The 17142-nt window shown below is 43.3% G+C and overlaps 1 protein-coding gene across 1 annotated transcript in view; it reads right to left on the bottom strand.

The window, feature by feature from the left end:
- The window catches only part of CACUL1 (CDK2-associated, cullin domain 1), a 64500-nt gene extending 48703 nt beyond the window's left edge, over nt 1-15797 (bottom strand). The window contains exon 1 of the mRNA XM_006879902.1: nt 15185-15797. Within this exon, the coding sequence (XP_006879964.1) occupies nt 15185-15530 (346 nt within the window). The 5' untranslated portion in view covers nt 15531-15797. The remainder of the gene's footprint in view (nt 1-15184) is intronic.
- Nucleotides 15798-17142: the final 1345 nt, after the last annotated feature.

Below are 17142 nucleotides of genomic sequence, written 5' to 3'. Positions count from 1 at the left end.
GTACACTACCCTCTTGGAAAAGTAAAAGAAGAATTATTTCATTGTTAAAGGCATCAATTCTACTTCTGTCATCCTTACTCATACAGTTCTCAGACGCACAGCACATGACTGAAAAGACCATGGTCTGAGTCAAGCGCAGGTTAGTCTTCAAACTGACATCATGACTCCTCAGTAATTTGGAGATGTCCCTGACAGCACATTCTCCCAATACAACGTCTCCTTATCTCCTGATTGCTGGGACCAAGGGTGTTGACTATGGATCTAAGTAAGGTGAAATCATTGACAATTTCACCCTTTTCTCCATCTACAACAATTGGTCCAGTGGTGAAGATTTTCGTTAATGTGAGATCATTAAGATACTTGGAATATAAGAACAATAACATGGTTATTAACAGTCACTGTCCAATGATGGAGCTTATATGAATGATTCCAGCTCAAACAGCCCTTGTTCAAAGAATCCTATGATGACATGAACTTGTCAATACTCTGAAAGCACAGGCCGTGCAATGATTCAATTGATTTTGCTTTCTTCTATGTTACCAAATACATACAAGATACTATAATACCACTTATTCTTAATAGATCACATTTATCTCTTTCCTCCCCCACACTGAACTGTGTCTCATTCATCACCAGAGGCTGAAATATTACCTTGGCATACAAAGATACTAATAAATATTTATTGACTACAATGCCATATAAATGTCTAGGCAGCACACCTACAATTCTAGATCTCTACAACTCTGTCAGCAGACATTAATAGTCACAAAGTCAAAAGAAAAATGGGCCACTTGACCTTGACAAGACCAGTTACAACAGGACATCAACAATAACCTTTTTGGTTAACGAGGAAGCAAACAGCATCCATTTTATTTTTGGGGCTTGGGGACCAGGCCTTCTAGAAACAGGGCTGTAGCTTTCTCTGACAGATTCCTCAGTGTCACTTTCTATGAAACTTGCCGGTAAGCGACAAAACAAGATCTCCAATGAGGTGCAGGGGCTCAGGCACTCGAGGACGCGGTGTTTGCTGCGAAATCCACCCCCTAAGCTGAAGACAATAAGATGCCAAGGTACATCCAGGGAGGCTGCAATTAGGGTGAATGCTGAGAGATGGGCACCTGAAATGACCCATCTCTTAACAGGGTCAGCTGTCCGAAAACTGGCAGGCAGCCTTGGTCCACAGAGCTGCTTCAAGACTGAATAATGCCAGTTAACATTTTAATTCAATCCACGAGAGAATTCTTAACTCACTTTTGAATCAGTTAATTTAAGAAGCAGAATAATTTCACTGAGTTCAATTTAAAATACTGAGAAGGTCTGTTCACCTGGGAGACAGACCCCTAGGACACTGGGCCAAGAAACTATTCTCAGCTCACAGACATCACCATTAGGCAGTACAACGTCTTGCTACTTAGGGATTTCATCAACCAAAGAAAGCCTGCCTGCAGATGAGAAGACAATGTTGGAGAATCATATAGTTGATAAAGGCTTAACATCTAGAATATATAAAGCACTCCTACAACTTAACAAAACCAATAAAAAATGGGCTAAGAATGTGAATCTGTGTCACCCAAGAGGATATGCAAATGGCCAACAAGCGTGAGAAAAGACGCCTAGCAATAATAGTCATGACAAAAATAAACCCTAATCCACTACTACCTAGTCAATTCCAACTCAGTGGCCCCACAGGAAGAGGAAAACTACTCAATGGCCATAAATCTTTTCAGGAGTAGATTGTTACATTGTTCTCCTGAGAAGAGGCTGCGGGATTCAAACCACCAATGTTTTCATTAGCAGAAGAGCATTTTAACCACAGTATCACCAGGTCTTGTCATTAATCATCAAAAAAACCCTTTCAGCCCACTGCAAGCTGATTCTGACCCACAGTGACCCTAGAGGGCCAAGCAGAAGTGCCCACAGGATTCCCAGAGATGCCACATCTTTCTTCCCGAGAGGCCCTTGCATTTGAACCACCAATCTTCTGGCTAGGAGGCAAGTGATTTAGCCACTGTGCCCCCAAGTGTCCCTGCCATTAGTCATTTTGCAAAACCCTCAAAATCACTGCCATCAATTCAGTTCTCATGGTCACCTCCCATTGGGTTTCCAGTGCTGTAACTAAGAGGAGACTGCCTATCTTTCTCCCTCAAATACACTGGTCAATTTGAACCACTGGAGACACAGCACAATTAGCAGCCTAGTTTGGTGCAGACTACGTCACTTGAGCTCGCTAAACCATTGGGAAAATGCAAATCAAAACTAGAGACAGCAAGCACCTCACCTAGACTAGAAGGGCTAGGAGTGGAAATCTGGAAGGTATCAGTAAGGATGTGGAGAAACTGGAACATTTATCCATTGCTGAAGAAACTGCAAAATACAGTCACTATGGAAAACTGTTTAAGGTTCCTAAAAAATTAAACATAGAATGAATATACAACTCAGCAATGTAAATCCTGGGCACATTCCCAAAACAAATGCAAGAACACAAACAGAAAACTGTGTATCAATGCTTAATTCCAAGACTATCTGCAATTGCTGAAAGGTTGAAACAATCTAAATGCCCATCAATAAACAAATAAAATGAGAGAGACAGCTATCACAGATAATTACCCACCTATAGGGGCAATGAAGTCCTGACCCATGCTAAAACAGGAATATACCTGGAAAACCGTTTACCACAATGGAATATTATGCAACAGTGAAAAACAATTAACTTGTAAAACATTACACAACCTGGGTGACCCTGGAGGTCATTATGCTGAGTGAAATACATCAGTCACAAAAGAACAAATACTGCATAACACCACCATTATAAAGCAGGAATGACATGGGAGATTGGAAGGAAAATAGGAAAAGACTGGATAATAAACAGTGCATCGGAACAGATGAAGGAAAGAACATATTTACAGGGAATATATGACTAGGCTTTATATGTAAGACAACTGTCCAGAATAAGACATACATTGCAAAGAGGACTAGGAGGAGGGGTGGGGGAAGGGAGGAAATAGTGTAACAATGAATGAGTATTTTTTTAAAAAAGAAAGTAAACTAGCAGGGGGTGAATATGCAAAGTGAATAAATGGAAATCCAACTTTTTCTGTAAACTTTTATTAAAATAAAAAATTTTATTATTATAAAACATTTGAACGAGTGAAGTAAGTCTTGAAAGCGCAAATATATGATTCCCCTAATATGAAGTACCCAAATACAGAGACTAAAGTTCATTAGTGGTTACTAGAAGTAGGAAAATTTAGGGGGAGGGGATCTGGTGTGACTGTTTGGAGGGCACTGAGTTACTGTTAATGGTGCTGGAACAACCTGGAAATGGATAGTGGTGATGGTTATGCAACATGATGAACATAATCCACACCAGTGAACTGGAGAAGTAGGAATTACTGAATTGGCAAATGTTATATATATTTTCAAGTTATATAGAGATATACACACACACACACACACACACACACACACACACACACAGTCCCTTACTTGTGACAGGGCTCTATTCTAACAATCCCATTCTAAGCTGGTGCTGAGATGAGTCAAACATCCTAATGTGTTTTTGTTTTTCATTTTTATCCTGTCTTTTAGTATCATGATCTTCATGGAACTAATCTTTGTCTTTAAGATCAGAAACATTACACTCAAACTTACAGATATATCTTAATACATACATAAACCAGGTGAGTAAAAAATTTACTCCAACAATGAAGACACATTGGACAACACTGGCATTTTCTCAGCTGCAGTAATAACTCTACTTATGGAATGTTCTAGATTATGTGGCTTACCCTTAAGAAGGGGGCAGCATTTCCAGTCTGAGGGAAGTGCAAGTTGTCTCCACAGTCCTTTTCTTTCTTTCTCACACATTTCGGGGAAACATCTCACTGCATCTGGAATCTGCCTTTAGCAAAATGACTGGTGCTTTCATGCAGCTGAAGCCCTAGGTTCTTCCATTCGGAGGAAAAACACCAGCTCATCTTTTCACTGTATTTTTTTTTCTTTCTTTTTTCTTCAGTATTCCTCTTTGTTTTCAAAATGCATTTAGTCCTCATCTGTCAATTTCCCTTGTCTGTGATCTATGAGATCAAGTTCTAAAGTCCATGTTCTTAAATGGATGATTTCTCCACTGGACTCTAGTCCTATTATCTTGATCAAAGGTTGAGTATGTTCATAAAACTCAGCCACTTTTTCCTATATGCCCTGCATACATTTTCTCCAACTTCCTCCCAGGAAGGTGTACTGGCAATTCAGATGCACAGCATAACACCCAGATGGTCAACAACAGAGTTCCTGGTAACTCAATTTGTCCTAGGTTACGGACCCCCTGCACATACATACGGATGTATGAATTGTCTTCTATTCTCATATTCAAACTCATCTGTCCCTACTTTCAAAACATTCAGACAAGGATTTCTTTTTTAATTATTATTCTGGTTTTCCTTTTTCAAGTCACACAAATGCTAGATATAGTCAATGGGCACCAGCAGCCTTCCCACCTTCTTGTTTCACAGGAATTGTATGCAATTGTAGGTTTTTAACTGTCTATCTCCTCTCTCCGTAGGAGGAGGTGACACCTTAACCCATTGCCAGGTAATCTGCAGGGCCTGCTAGAGAAGCACACTTCTCAACTCTACTGCCCTTAAACTTGGCCCTGTGGTTTCCTTTGGCCAGTGCAATATGAGAAGTGACACAGGCTACATCCAAGCTGAAGCTTTAAGAGTCACTTGTGTTTCTGTCCACTTCCCTTTCCCTCTGCCAAGAGTGACATGACCCAGAAAGAGCTGCTCTTCGGCCTGGGCCCCAGAACGGAAGGCAGAGTCACTGTCAACTCCCAACCAGTAACAAGAACACATGCAAGACAGAAACTGCTGCTCTGTGAACTCCTGAGATTTGGGACATTATCACAGAAAGCTGAGTCAAGTAGGCTAGATACGCATCTGAGTGAGATCTGGAAGGCCAAAGCACGTCAAATGTTTCTGCTGCTCCCGGATTTGGCCCGTGAGAATAGAGCGCTATGAGTTTGTGGTAATTCCAGTTGGAGTGTCTGGTCCCTACCCTCATGATTCGTCAGTGATGAAAAGGATGGCAGTGTGACAACTGTAACAGCAGCTTCTATGGCACAGCCTTGCTAACTTTTACACCCCCCCAAACCTTTCCAACAAATCACAAGCACATCTCAGAGACACTGTGGGTCCCACTCCTAGCCACCATAATAAAGCAATGGCTCCAATAAAGAATATCACAGGAATTGTTGTGTTTCTGGGTGCATTGTCAGGTTTACACTATACCATCTTCTATTAAAGGAGTCCTGCTGGCACAGTGCGTAATGTACCGGCTGTTAACCAAAATGTGGGCAGTTCGAATCCACCAGCCACTTGCACAGGAGAAAGATGGGCCGTTTCCCCTCATGATTTACAGCCTCAGAAAACTGATGCTGAGTGCCTATGAGCTGAGACTAACTCCACCGCAGTGGGAGGGATCTGGGTTGGGCGACAGCAGTAGGAAAAGTTGGAAATAATGTAAGGGTTATCAAAACCCGACAGACACACAAGGTGAGGCCCCGCTGCTGGAAACAGGGTGCCGACAACGTGCTCAGGGTAACCACACACTCACTCACTGCCATAAAGTCAGTTCCGGATCGTCACGAGCCTCCACTGTTTCCAAGACTATAATCACAGTGGGAAGACGCTGCCCATCTTTCTCTCACTGAGTCGATGGTGGAATTAGACCGTCAGAGGTGCGCAGCCTGCGAGTGAGAAATGAAACTTGCCGTGGACCAAGAGGTCTCTGCTCCAAACTTCCAACTTCTTGGAAACACACACACACACACACACACACACACACCCACCCCAGTATGTACGAGGTGCAATAAAACAAGATATGCTTGCATAAAGCACCGAATTTCTTGTATTAGATCCCTTCCTGCTGTCAATAATCTACTCACAGGGAAACATGACTGACTGACAGAGTATTTGATGCTCAAGGCAAGTCAAGACTTGAGCAAAGACCCTGTATAATAGCATCATTGTAACCCTGGAAGGACTACATCTCCACAAGCAGCTTATTGCCTCTATAGACTTCCAACTGACATCAGGTGTCTGTGGAAACAAGAAGCAAATCTAAATGAGCAAGTGAAATCTCATATTCCAAGAGAAGTGCAAGGGAAAAATAGTGGGAATGAATTCTGAGAGGTCCAAATGAAGGTTACAGAAAGTCATATAAGGTTAACATTATCCAAAGTGTTACATTTATTAAAGGCTCCTCCTCCTTCACTGTACAACCTTGAGACCCTGGAAAAGGTTCTAGAATTTTCTCAATGAACTGGAACTAGCCTACAACGACTGAAAAAAGTATCAAACCAGTTGCCATGGCATCAGCTCTGACTCATGATGACTCCCCATGGTTTTTTCAGAGGCTGATTTTTCAGAGCACATTTTCAGATCAAAGGAACATGCAAAGAAGATGAAACCACACTACCACGCTCATCCTTTGTGGCTGTAAGTAGTCATCAAATCCACTTCGCCTCATGGCAAATTTATGAACAAAGTGACTCCTGCCTGACCCTGGGCCACCACTGCTGCTTTGCTTAAAGCCACTGTCTGCAGCCATGGAATCAATATATCTTATTAGGGCTCTGCCTCTCCTTTGTTGACCCTCTAATCTCCCAGGCATTATGTTCTTCTCCAGGGAAAGATCCTGCCTGACAACATGCCCAAAGACAGTTTCACCATCCTTGCATTCTGGCTACTCTTCTGAGACAGATATATTTGTTCTTTGCAAGTCTCTTCAATATTCTTTCCCAACACAACAACGCTTTCCCTAAGACAACAACTTTTCTTCAATCTTCCTTATTTATTGCCCAATTTTCACACACACAAGCAGCAATGGGAAATACCATGGTTTGGGCCAGGTACACCATCTCCTTCAAAAGCAGCATCCGCGCTCTTTAGCATTTCAGAGAGATCCCTCACAGCAGATCAGCCCAGTGTAATGCACTCCGTGATTCCCTGGCTGCTGACTGTGGAGCCAAGTAAAATGAAATCACTGACAACTTCATCTTTTCCCAATTCAGCACAGTGATGACGATGATGCTGATTGGTCCAGATGTGCTTTTATTTTCTTTAAAAATTGAGGTACAATCAATATCAAATGTTTTTCTCTTCATCAGAAAGTACTTAAAGTCCTCTCCACTTTCATGCAAACAAGGTTGTCTTGTCTGCGTGTCACATGCTGCTGCTGAGTCTCCTACTGATTTGATGTTATGTTCTTCATATCATTCAGTTCTCAGATCTGCTCGACATATTAAGTAAACCACTCATTCACGCACTGTCAACAAGCAGGTTCAAACACACAGTGGCTCTCCATCAAGTTTTGAATCTATAAATCTTAGCAGGCAGAGATATCCATCTTTCTCCTGAGATGCCACTAATAGATCTGAACCACTGGAAACACACAGTCTTTGAAGTGGTAAGTGCAACATGCTACATACAGAGCACACACCAGACCTCCTTACACACCTGTCCATGCACAGCTTCCTCAAGAGACCAACTAAGTGACGAATTCTCATTCTTCTTACTGCTGTCCTTAATTTGTTATGATTCACACAAATGCCTCTGCATAGTCAATGAAACAGAAGCAAGCACTCTCTGGTATCCTCTACTTTCAGCCAACATCTGCCTCACATCATAATGATATGTGTCATTCCACAGCCTCCTCTGAATTTGTGAATGTGTGGCAATTCCCTGCTGATGCACTGCTCCAGTAATTTTTTAAATCGTTGGCAAGATTTTTCTTCCATGTGATATTGATACTGTTCAGTAATTTCCACACCCTTTTGAGTTACTTTTTTTTTTTTAATAGGAACAAATACATATTTCTTTGAGACGATTGGCCATGTGTCTTCCAACTTTCTTGGTATAAACTCATGAGCCTGTGCAAGGCTGCACTGGCTTGCTGTTGTGATACAGCTCAAGTGATAGTTCACCAACTTCTAGAGCCTTATATTTTGTCATTGCTTTTGGCGCAGCTTTCAGTACTCCCTGGTACCATTGGTTCTTGATCATATGCTACTTCCTGAAACAGTTCAGTATCAAACAAAGTTTTTGGTACAGTGACTCTGTATTCCTTCTCTCTTCTTTTGATGTTTGCTACATTCTTCAATACAGTATCCTTCAGTATTGCAACCCTGATCCAAGAGCTGTATCTCTGCTGCTTGGCACAAGGCTGGTGAGCTGACAAGAGAGGGAAGGGCCATTTATGGATGGTGAATAAGGGGATTAAGTTTCCAGCACTCTGTCCAGGCCCCTCTCCTCTGACCAGATATGGAGAAGTGGTTTTATTCTTCAGAAAGGCTTTCCTAGCACATTGCTTGGGACTTCTGCCACATGGCTGGGTGGGAACATGCAAATGAGGTCTGAACACTATGAGGGGATTGTAACTCATCTTGCCATCCTGCCAGGTTTATTCTGATCGCAGGTTCACCACCAGAAAACGGAAATCTCACTACTAGCAAGAAGTGGAAAGTACAGTGCACGCCCATTTGAACTAGAGATTCCTGTGCCAGGAAGGCTGGGAAACATACAAGGGCACCGTCAACAAAATCTCAGAGACGAGCCTGAGGAAGCACTGACTGCTTCCCTCAAGCCGACTGGAGGACTGCTGTGGGGAGATGCCAGCACAGACAGGGCTGAGAAAGCTCTGCAGCGCCGACCGAAGCCAAGAAACTGAAGGTCAAAGGGCTTGTGAATATGCCTGAGAAGCAGACTCAACACCTAAGAACTGGATCTTGTTACAAATCTGAATTGTAACCCGTTAACTTCCCTAATAAACTCTGTAACTGTGAATATGGTTCTGAGTTCTGTGTCATCCATTCAACTTATCAGCAAACCCAGAAGCAAAGCAGCCCTGAGAGGAAGAAGATCCCTGAATCGGCAGAAGCAGGTGCCGAAGTGTGGGGATATGCCCGACCTCATGGGAATCATTTTTGTACTGTGGACAGAAACCGTTGTCCTGTGTGGAGTTAATGAGACACAGTTACCCTCACGCCGCCTGCATGCAAGACACACTAAGACCCCAACCACACTCCCAGGCTCACCCTCGTCTAGGCCCTCCCGAGTTGCCACAGAGTCTGATGGAGCCTGAATTTCTAATTTGTCTCCTTTTTTCCTTTGATCCCTGTTTATTCCATCAGGATAGGTCCATATGTACAGCTGGTCTCAGTTTTGTCAAAAAGCTACTTGCAATGAATAAATCATTAATTGTACAAAATTCTATCGTGTGATCCCCTGCCTCATTTCTGTCCCCACGGCCATACTTTCCAACTACCAGTGTATCTTTGTTTCCAACTTTTGCTTTCTAGACACCAAATCATTATTAATGCAGCTTGACTGCACACTTGATTCATTTCAGACTACAGAAGTTGGTAGAAATCTTCCATTTCTTCATCTTTGGCTTTAGCAGTTGGTGCATCTATCTAAACAATAGTTATAATAATAGGTCTTCTTTGAAAGGATATTATCCTATCATTGACACTGTATCTCAGGATAGATCTTAAAATGTTCCTTTGACAATGACTCTGACATGATTTTTCAATTTATCTTTGCCAGCATACTAGACATCCGAATCAAAACATCCAGTACCAGCCCATTTAATCACACTAACACCTAAGGTAGCAATCTTTATGAGTCCCATTTCATTTCCACAACTTCTAAAATACCTAGATCCATACTTCATATCATTCTAATTAGTAATGGATGTTTGCAGCTATTTCTTCTCATGTTGAGTCAAGCCACGTCAGAAAATGAAATTGTTTCACTGGCTGGAAGTTCTGCTCCATACATGTCATTAAGGTAACTCTGGGAGCACTCGTGGCCTAGTGGCAAGAGGCTGCACTGCGATCCCAAAGCCACATGGCTTGAATCCACCAGATTCTTCTCCACTGGAGAAGGAGGGGCAATCTCTTCCTGTGCCAGTTGGATCCGACTTGACCGGCACACAGTACTTTAAAAAAAAATTTTTTTTAAAGGGCAGCTCTTCCCTAGTCATGTTTTAGTATATTCCAATCTGAGGGCCTCATCTTCCTTCCAGCACTGTTATCTAATAATGTTCCCCGGCTACATGCTGCATTTCCAAGAGCGCATTATTTCAGAAGTACACAGTCAGGTACTGCTATCTGGTCTGCCTTAGTCTCTGGAAGTTTTGCTGACACCTGTCCTCTTGAGGTGACTGCCAGTATTTGGAATTCCAGCATCACAGCAAACGCAGGCCACCACAGTACAACAAACAGAGATGAGGAGTCGACTCTCCCTCTAGCAAAGTTAAATGAAACACACCAGCAACACCAAGAATACGCAGCCAAACCAGTAAAACGATCAACAAGTGAGTGGAGCAGCTTAGACTCATGCACTGCTGGTGAGACTGTGCACTGGAGCAACTGCTTTGGGAAATGGTTGGGTAGTTTCTCATAAGGTTTAACATACAGGATAAAGGAGAGGATGGTTCCATTGATGAAGAACACTCTAAAGCTGTTTTAAGAAAATATTTAAAGTCTTCTTCCCAACTTTGACCAATAGAATATACACCAATTTATCAGGGGGAAAATACATTTCACAAATAGCATTTCAGCAAGAAAAAGCACTCTGACTTTTCAGGGGTTACTCGGAGCACCACTGGGGTAGAGCATTCAGAGGAGGCCCAGACATAAAGCGGAGAAATCGTAGATTCCGTTCCAGACAGAATAAAGTGAATGTTGAGTTTGTGTATGTGTGTTATTTTTTTATAAAACCAAACACCAAATCCACAGCCATCAAGTCACTTCTAACTCAGAGTGACACCATTTCCCCAGTTTACAAGAAAATGGGTGAAAATTCTATCCTCATAATAATAAGTAATATACAGCACAGAAAGCTTTTCCATTTATATAGGTGGTCTTCTCACTCCTTCATGTTTTAGCTTTCAACTTAAAACACTCTTTATATGGGGAGCTCTGGTGGCCTAGTGGCAAGGAGCTGCAACTACAATCCCAGAGGCGCACGGTTCGAATCCACCAGATGCTCTGCTGGGGAAGGAGGGACAATCTCCTCCTGTACCAGTCAGATCTGATTTGATGGTACACGCACACAAAAATTAAAAAAAAAAAAAAAGAAAGAAAAAACATCTTTGTAATCTTTTACAGAACCAGATTGTCTTATCTTTCCCTTACAGAATAGCTAACAGGTTCAAGCTACCTTCTGATTAGCACTAAGCACTTTAACCACAACACCACTCAGCACTCAGGACTTCTCTTATTATCATATTAAGTAGTAATGAAGACCAACACCTTTTTCCCAATCTTACAGTGACTACATCGAAATTTTCACCAGAAGTAGTATCATTTGCCAAAAGCTTTTTTAGTGTTTATCTTACATTCTTACATAGTGCTTTTATGTGTTTATCTTACATTCTTAATTTGCTAAGAGCTGTTTTAACAGGTACTGAAAATCATCAGATAGTTTTATAATAACCATTAAAATAATGCTATTTCTGCTTTAAGTTATTGTTTCTTGTTGCTGGCAACTAGTGGATTCAAACCATGCATCTCTGGGTTGGCAGCACAACTCCTTACTATCAGAACTGCAGAGCCCTTTCCTTCCTCCCCCAGAACGGCTACTGAAAGAATCCAGTCACAGGAAGTAGTGGCTGTGCTTTTTCTCTCTGTCAAGGATGTGAAACTACCCTACCCAACCCCCTTTCCCAGGAATAGTTATCTGAGACCCCAGCCCACTTTCCTATCTTGTAGGAAGCATCTGTGAGCATCCCCTTCCCCAAGGTCCCTGTAAGAGAATATAAAACCCCTCTCTAACTTTTAGTGGGGGCTGGTCTTCTGCTTGAGCGGCAGCCCGGCAGTTTCTCCTCAATAAACTGTCTTTCTTGGCCTGAGCTGGGCTCTGTCCTTCCTTGGTGACCTTACTCTTACCACTAAGCCACCAGAGCTCCCTGTTATCTGTTAGTGAAACAAATTATATTAACAGATTAAGAGAGGTAAGCCATTCCTAGACAAGTTCTATGGATCACAATTCTTTAAATGCATTTTTAGAGTGGATCAGTTAATGTTTCATGTAGGGCTTTCAAACCCATGTTACAAGCGAAACAGAACTTTAATTTTCTCTTCTTATATTGTCCTTACCTAGTTTTAGAATCTGTTTTGGCTAACTTCATAAAAAATTAGTTGAGGGGAGCTCTGGTGGCCTAGTGGCAAGAAGATGCACTGCAATCCCAGTGGTGCGCAGTCTGAATCCACCAGATGCTCTGCTGGAAGAGAGACAATCTCCTCCAGTACCTGTCAGATCCGATTTGATGGTGTACACACACACACACAAAAAAAAAAATAACATTTTTTTTAAAAAAATTAGTTTGGTGTTTTCTTTTTTCTATTTTCCAGACAAATGGTAAAAAAGTAGATATTTTATTACTTATATTTGATGAAACTCATATAAGACTATCTGAGTCCAGAATTTTTTTTTTTAAAGAGAGGTAGCCTTGAACTACTACACATACACCATACTTTGCAAATTTTGCTTTGGGCCACTTCACTGTTAGAGAAGGCCTGCCCTAGTACCTATTTTCCCTAATTTAAAGAAATCCAAAGAGAAGCTGTTTACAAAAAAAAGACAAAGTGAAAACTGAGACTTTACGGAGGCAGAACACACCCGAGCAGGACACCAGGACACGGGTGTCCCTCCTTGTAGGCCATTATGCTGCCACTACTTCGAATTTTATCTACGAACATGATCTCCAAGCCATTGCCTCTGAGTCAATTCTAACTCACAGAAACCCCTTAGGGCAGGGTATAAATGCACTGTAGTTTCCAAGGATGTAAATCTTTATGGAAGGAGACTGTCCCATCATTCCCCCACAGAAAACCTGGTGGGTTCAAGCCACTAACCCACACCACCACCAGAGGTGCTTGTGAACACAATGTGCTTCTTTACACATGAGGTGCTGTTTGGGAAGTTCATTTGGAGGTTTGGAAATGCTCAAAAGTTTTCCTCACAAATGGTTAACCTCACCTTACACTACCTATTTCAGCTTACGAAAATTTTCACAGGAACTGTTTCCAGATACTGGGTAGAACCTGTATTCCAGATTATTTTTTTTTATTCCAGATTATTAAACATTCACTGTGACTGTTGCTCTGTACCATCAAGTCCAAAGTGACTCACAGCTGGTTTTCAGAGGCTGTAAATCACAAAGGAGGAGACTGTTCATCTCACGTGAACTGTCATACCAAAGACACATGGTTCGAATCCACCAGCTGCTCTGTGGAAGAAGGATGAGCAATCTCCTCTTCTGCTATTTACCCTCTGATAATGGTACACAACCACCACCACATACAGAAGCAGTGCAACCAACCGCATAAGCAGCACAACTCCTTAGTACTTAGCCAAACTATCTAGTTCTTCGTGTAGAGATTTTCAGTTTTTACTTCCCTAAGAATTTATACCTTTTACCTTGCCTTTCAAATTAATTATTTACTGTGTTTCCCAATATCTTTTTATTTAAAAAAAAAAATCAAACCACCTCACGCTTACAGCTATTTCCTGCTTTGCATTTTTTTTTTAGAGGCATATCTCCTTTTATTGCACTTTGCTTTATTGTGCTTCCAAGGTTACCTTAAAAAAAAAAAGCACAATACTGACATTTTTGCAAGTCTTGTCTGTGTTTTTCCCCTCACTTCACGATTGTAATTGGTCACCACAGTATCTCTAACTTTTCCATAACACCACTGTACACTTCCTGACTACAGGATAGGATAGACATGACCTTTATACACACTGGGAAACCCCAAAAAAATCATGCAACTCACTTTATTGTGGTTGGGAACCAAACTGGCAGGCTCTCCAAGGGAGGTTTATACTTTAGTCTCATCTTTTTCTTGCTCATTTTATCAGTTCTCTCTAGTTTAGAAGTACTTTTCAAAAACTATCTTTTCACCTGGCAAATCTTTTTTTTTCTTGATTTCACTATTTTTATATTTTTAAAAAACTCTTCAAGGGAACCTTAAGCACTAATGCAAATCCTTTCAGTATTTAGTTAAGACATGCCGCCACTCTGACCAAGGCCTGATTTCACAACACAGGCTCAAGACAAACGCTACAACATAAATGCCATTGTCACATATGTGAAACAGGGGAAAAGTCACATACGAACTTAACGAACCATGCCTATATGGTATATGGATGTCTTTCACAAGCGTTATTATCTTGAAGACACATAGATAAACATTAAAGTATGTTTAAAGCTTTTTTTTAAAAAAATCATGGTTAAGGTTGTGCCTTTGTATGTGAGAAAATCTAACTGTATTCTCCCTACAGCTAATTGGGCTTAGTGCAGCTTGATAAAATTAGTAACTAGAAATGAAATCTCAGGTTGCTTTACATGATGCCACTCAAAACTAACTTGCTGTTAATAAAAGGAAAGAAAACACTGGCTGTGATTTTTCAGTCTCTGTCTCTGTCTCTGTCTCTCTCTCTCTCTCTCTCACACACACACACACACACACCCTCTCTCAAGCAAAAAAAGAAAAAGAAAAATCACTGCGAGCAAAGGACAAACACATCCTGGTTGGGGACAGTTTCAAATCCAAAAACTGACTGCCTGCACGCAAATCAGTAATAAAGTTTCAACATTCACCAGAATCTTTGGTTGGGACAGGCGCTGACTGGCTTCTGAGTGGAGCTTCTGAAAAGTAACTTTACACATGATCAGCTTCAAAAAGGATGTCGCAGTCCCTTGAGTGACACTCAAGAAGCAACTCAAGAGATGCAGACGATGGGCGGTGGACTTCCTAACTGCTGAGATGTTAACAAACAAGGGGAACACAAGCTGCCAGCTTTCTCTTCCCTCTACGCCTGCAAGTGGACGGCCTCTCCCTAAATAATCTCAAGCAGCCTTACTTCCCCCTCACCTTGGAGGGTGGAACTTTAAAGGCGGACGCAGGGGAAAGCGCCTCCTAATGTCCAGCTGGCCCGCTGTGACCAGGGGCAGTGCGTACCTCGGCTGCTTCCCAGGTAATACAGGGAGTCAGGGCCAGCGGTGGGAGAGGCGGGGAGGGAGGGGACCAGGCCTGAAACAAAGGCAGCGGGCAGCTCCGGGAGGGGTGGACAGGAGGAAAGTCAAGGCCGCGGGGGTGAAAGGCTGGACTCACAGAACTTAGAAGTGGAGGTGTTGATGTTGATGGTGGAGCTGGGGGTGGGGGCGGGGGCCGCCTTGGCCACAGCGCCGGCCCCGTCGCAGCTCTTCAACATCATGATCACCCCATTGGTCTCCGGCGGCGGCGGCGGCCCCATCGACAGTCCTTCCTTGTGGCCTTTCCGCTCTCCGGCCGCGGCGGGCACCGCCAGCAGCTGCCCTCCCGGGGGCTCTCGGACAGGCGCCGGGATGGTCGGCGGGGGCGGCCGGAAGCTGTGCACCGCGGCCTCCCAGTTGTTGTGGTTCTGATCGTCCATCATCGCCTCGTAGCTGCTCTCCTCCTCTTCCATGCTCTCTTCCATCCTGCTGGCCCCTGCGGCCCCCGCCCGCCTCGCAGACACCTGCCGCCCGTCTCAGCCCGGGCCAGGCGGCACTGCAGCCTCCTCGTGCTCACATCGCCGGGGACCAGCACGGACGCAGCGGGCAGGGCAGCGGCGCCGGACCCCGCACTCTCCGCCGGGCGAACTCCCGGCTGGACAGGGCTGACGGCGGTGGGCGCTCCCGGGCTCGCGTCGGAGACAGGCAGCCGTAAAGCAGCGGCGCTCCTCACGACATTTCACAGCCCTTCCCAACAGGCAGTTGCAAAAGGCCTCCGGGGGTGCGGCCGGCGGGGCACGTGGTGCATGGAAGGAGCTGGGCGAAAGCAAAGTGCAGGGGCACCGGAGCTATGAGTCACCGCCGCCCCATAGGGCAGAGGCTCACCCCGCCTCGAACAGCGCTGTGAGGGGCGGGGTGCAGAGCGGGGCCGGCGTCACGTGATCGGGAACGGGTCTGCGCATGCGCGGCCTGGCTCCAGTTACCAGGACGACAAGGAACCCAGCCCGACTTGGAAGGCGTCCCCGAAGCCCGGCGGTCAGCGTCCAGCACAGATCAGCCTTTCAGGACTGTTTTTCTCTCTTCCAACTTAATCCTCCTTGGCAGCTTCGGCCTTTGCATGAGCACAGAGAGTATAGATTGCAGATTATAAACAAGTCAGAGGCCTTTGCTCTGACTGCTCCTGATCGCAGTCAAAGCGGAGAAATAAAGCCGACGTTGAGCAGAGTGTCGAAAATACAAATGCAGTTGAGTTGTAAGCGGGTCGAGTTTGTTTCGTTGTGTTGTTGTTGTTGTTGTTGTTTCACAGTCTCTTAATGCTATTCCCCTAGACCAACAACCCAGCTTTTAAAAAGCCTGACTTCCTGTTCTGAGTCACAAATTGACCACACAGATTATGGGTGAGAGTCTTGGGACCAATGAAATATTAAGTGCTGTCAAGGGAGCTCTGACTCACAGCGATCGGTGTAGACAAAGCTAAACCGTGGATCTGTTTGAGATTCATTGTTTCAGGCACTGAGAGTCTTCCACTTTTCCACTGACCTACTTTAGCAAACAGGATTTCTTTTTGGGGGGAGTGAAAGCTTGTCTAAAGTATGTGAAGTCTCGCCGTCCTTGCTTCCAAACAGCATTCTGGCTAATTCCATGGTATTTTCTGTGTTCCTCATCAAACACCACCCTTCACAAACACCAATTCTTCAGTCTTAATTCACTCTGCAGCTTTCACAGGTAGGGGAGAAGATGGAAAACACTAGAAGTAGGTGCACACCTTAAGTCCTCAAAATGACATCTTTTAAATAATTTTGTCTTTTGAAGCAGATGTATCCAATATAATACTTCGGTTTCTTGACTGCTATTTCTTTGGATGCTGATCATGGGTTCAAGTAAAATAAAATTCTTAAAAACTTAAGTGTTTCCGATGTTTTCATCCTGATGTTGCTTTTTGATCTAATTGTGAGTACTTTTGTTTTCTTGATGCTGTAATAAATAAAAACCATGCTACAGAAGTAAGTTGTGCCTGTACTATTATTTCTCAGTAAATTTACATTCTCCAACTTTAGCCATTATTGTGTATCACAGAGTCGGAATCGACCCGTAGCT

Source organism: Elephantulus edwardii, unplaced genomic scaffold (assembly GCF_000299155.1).
Source record: "Elephantulus edwardii isolate Elephantulus edwardi_28Jun2011 unplaced genomic scaffold, EleEdw1.0 scaffold00006, whole genome shotgun sequence".
In the NCBI taxonomy this organism is placed as follows: domain Eukaryota; kingdom Metazoa; phylum Chordata; class Mammalia; order Macroscelidea; family Macroscelididae; genus Elephantulus; species Elephantulus edwardii.
This window is presented reverse-complemented; position numbering and strand designations above follow the sequence as displayed.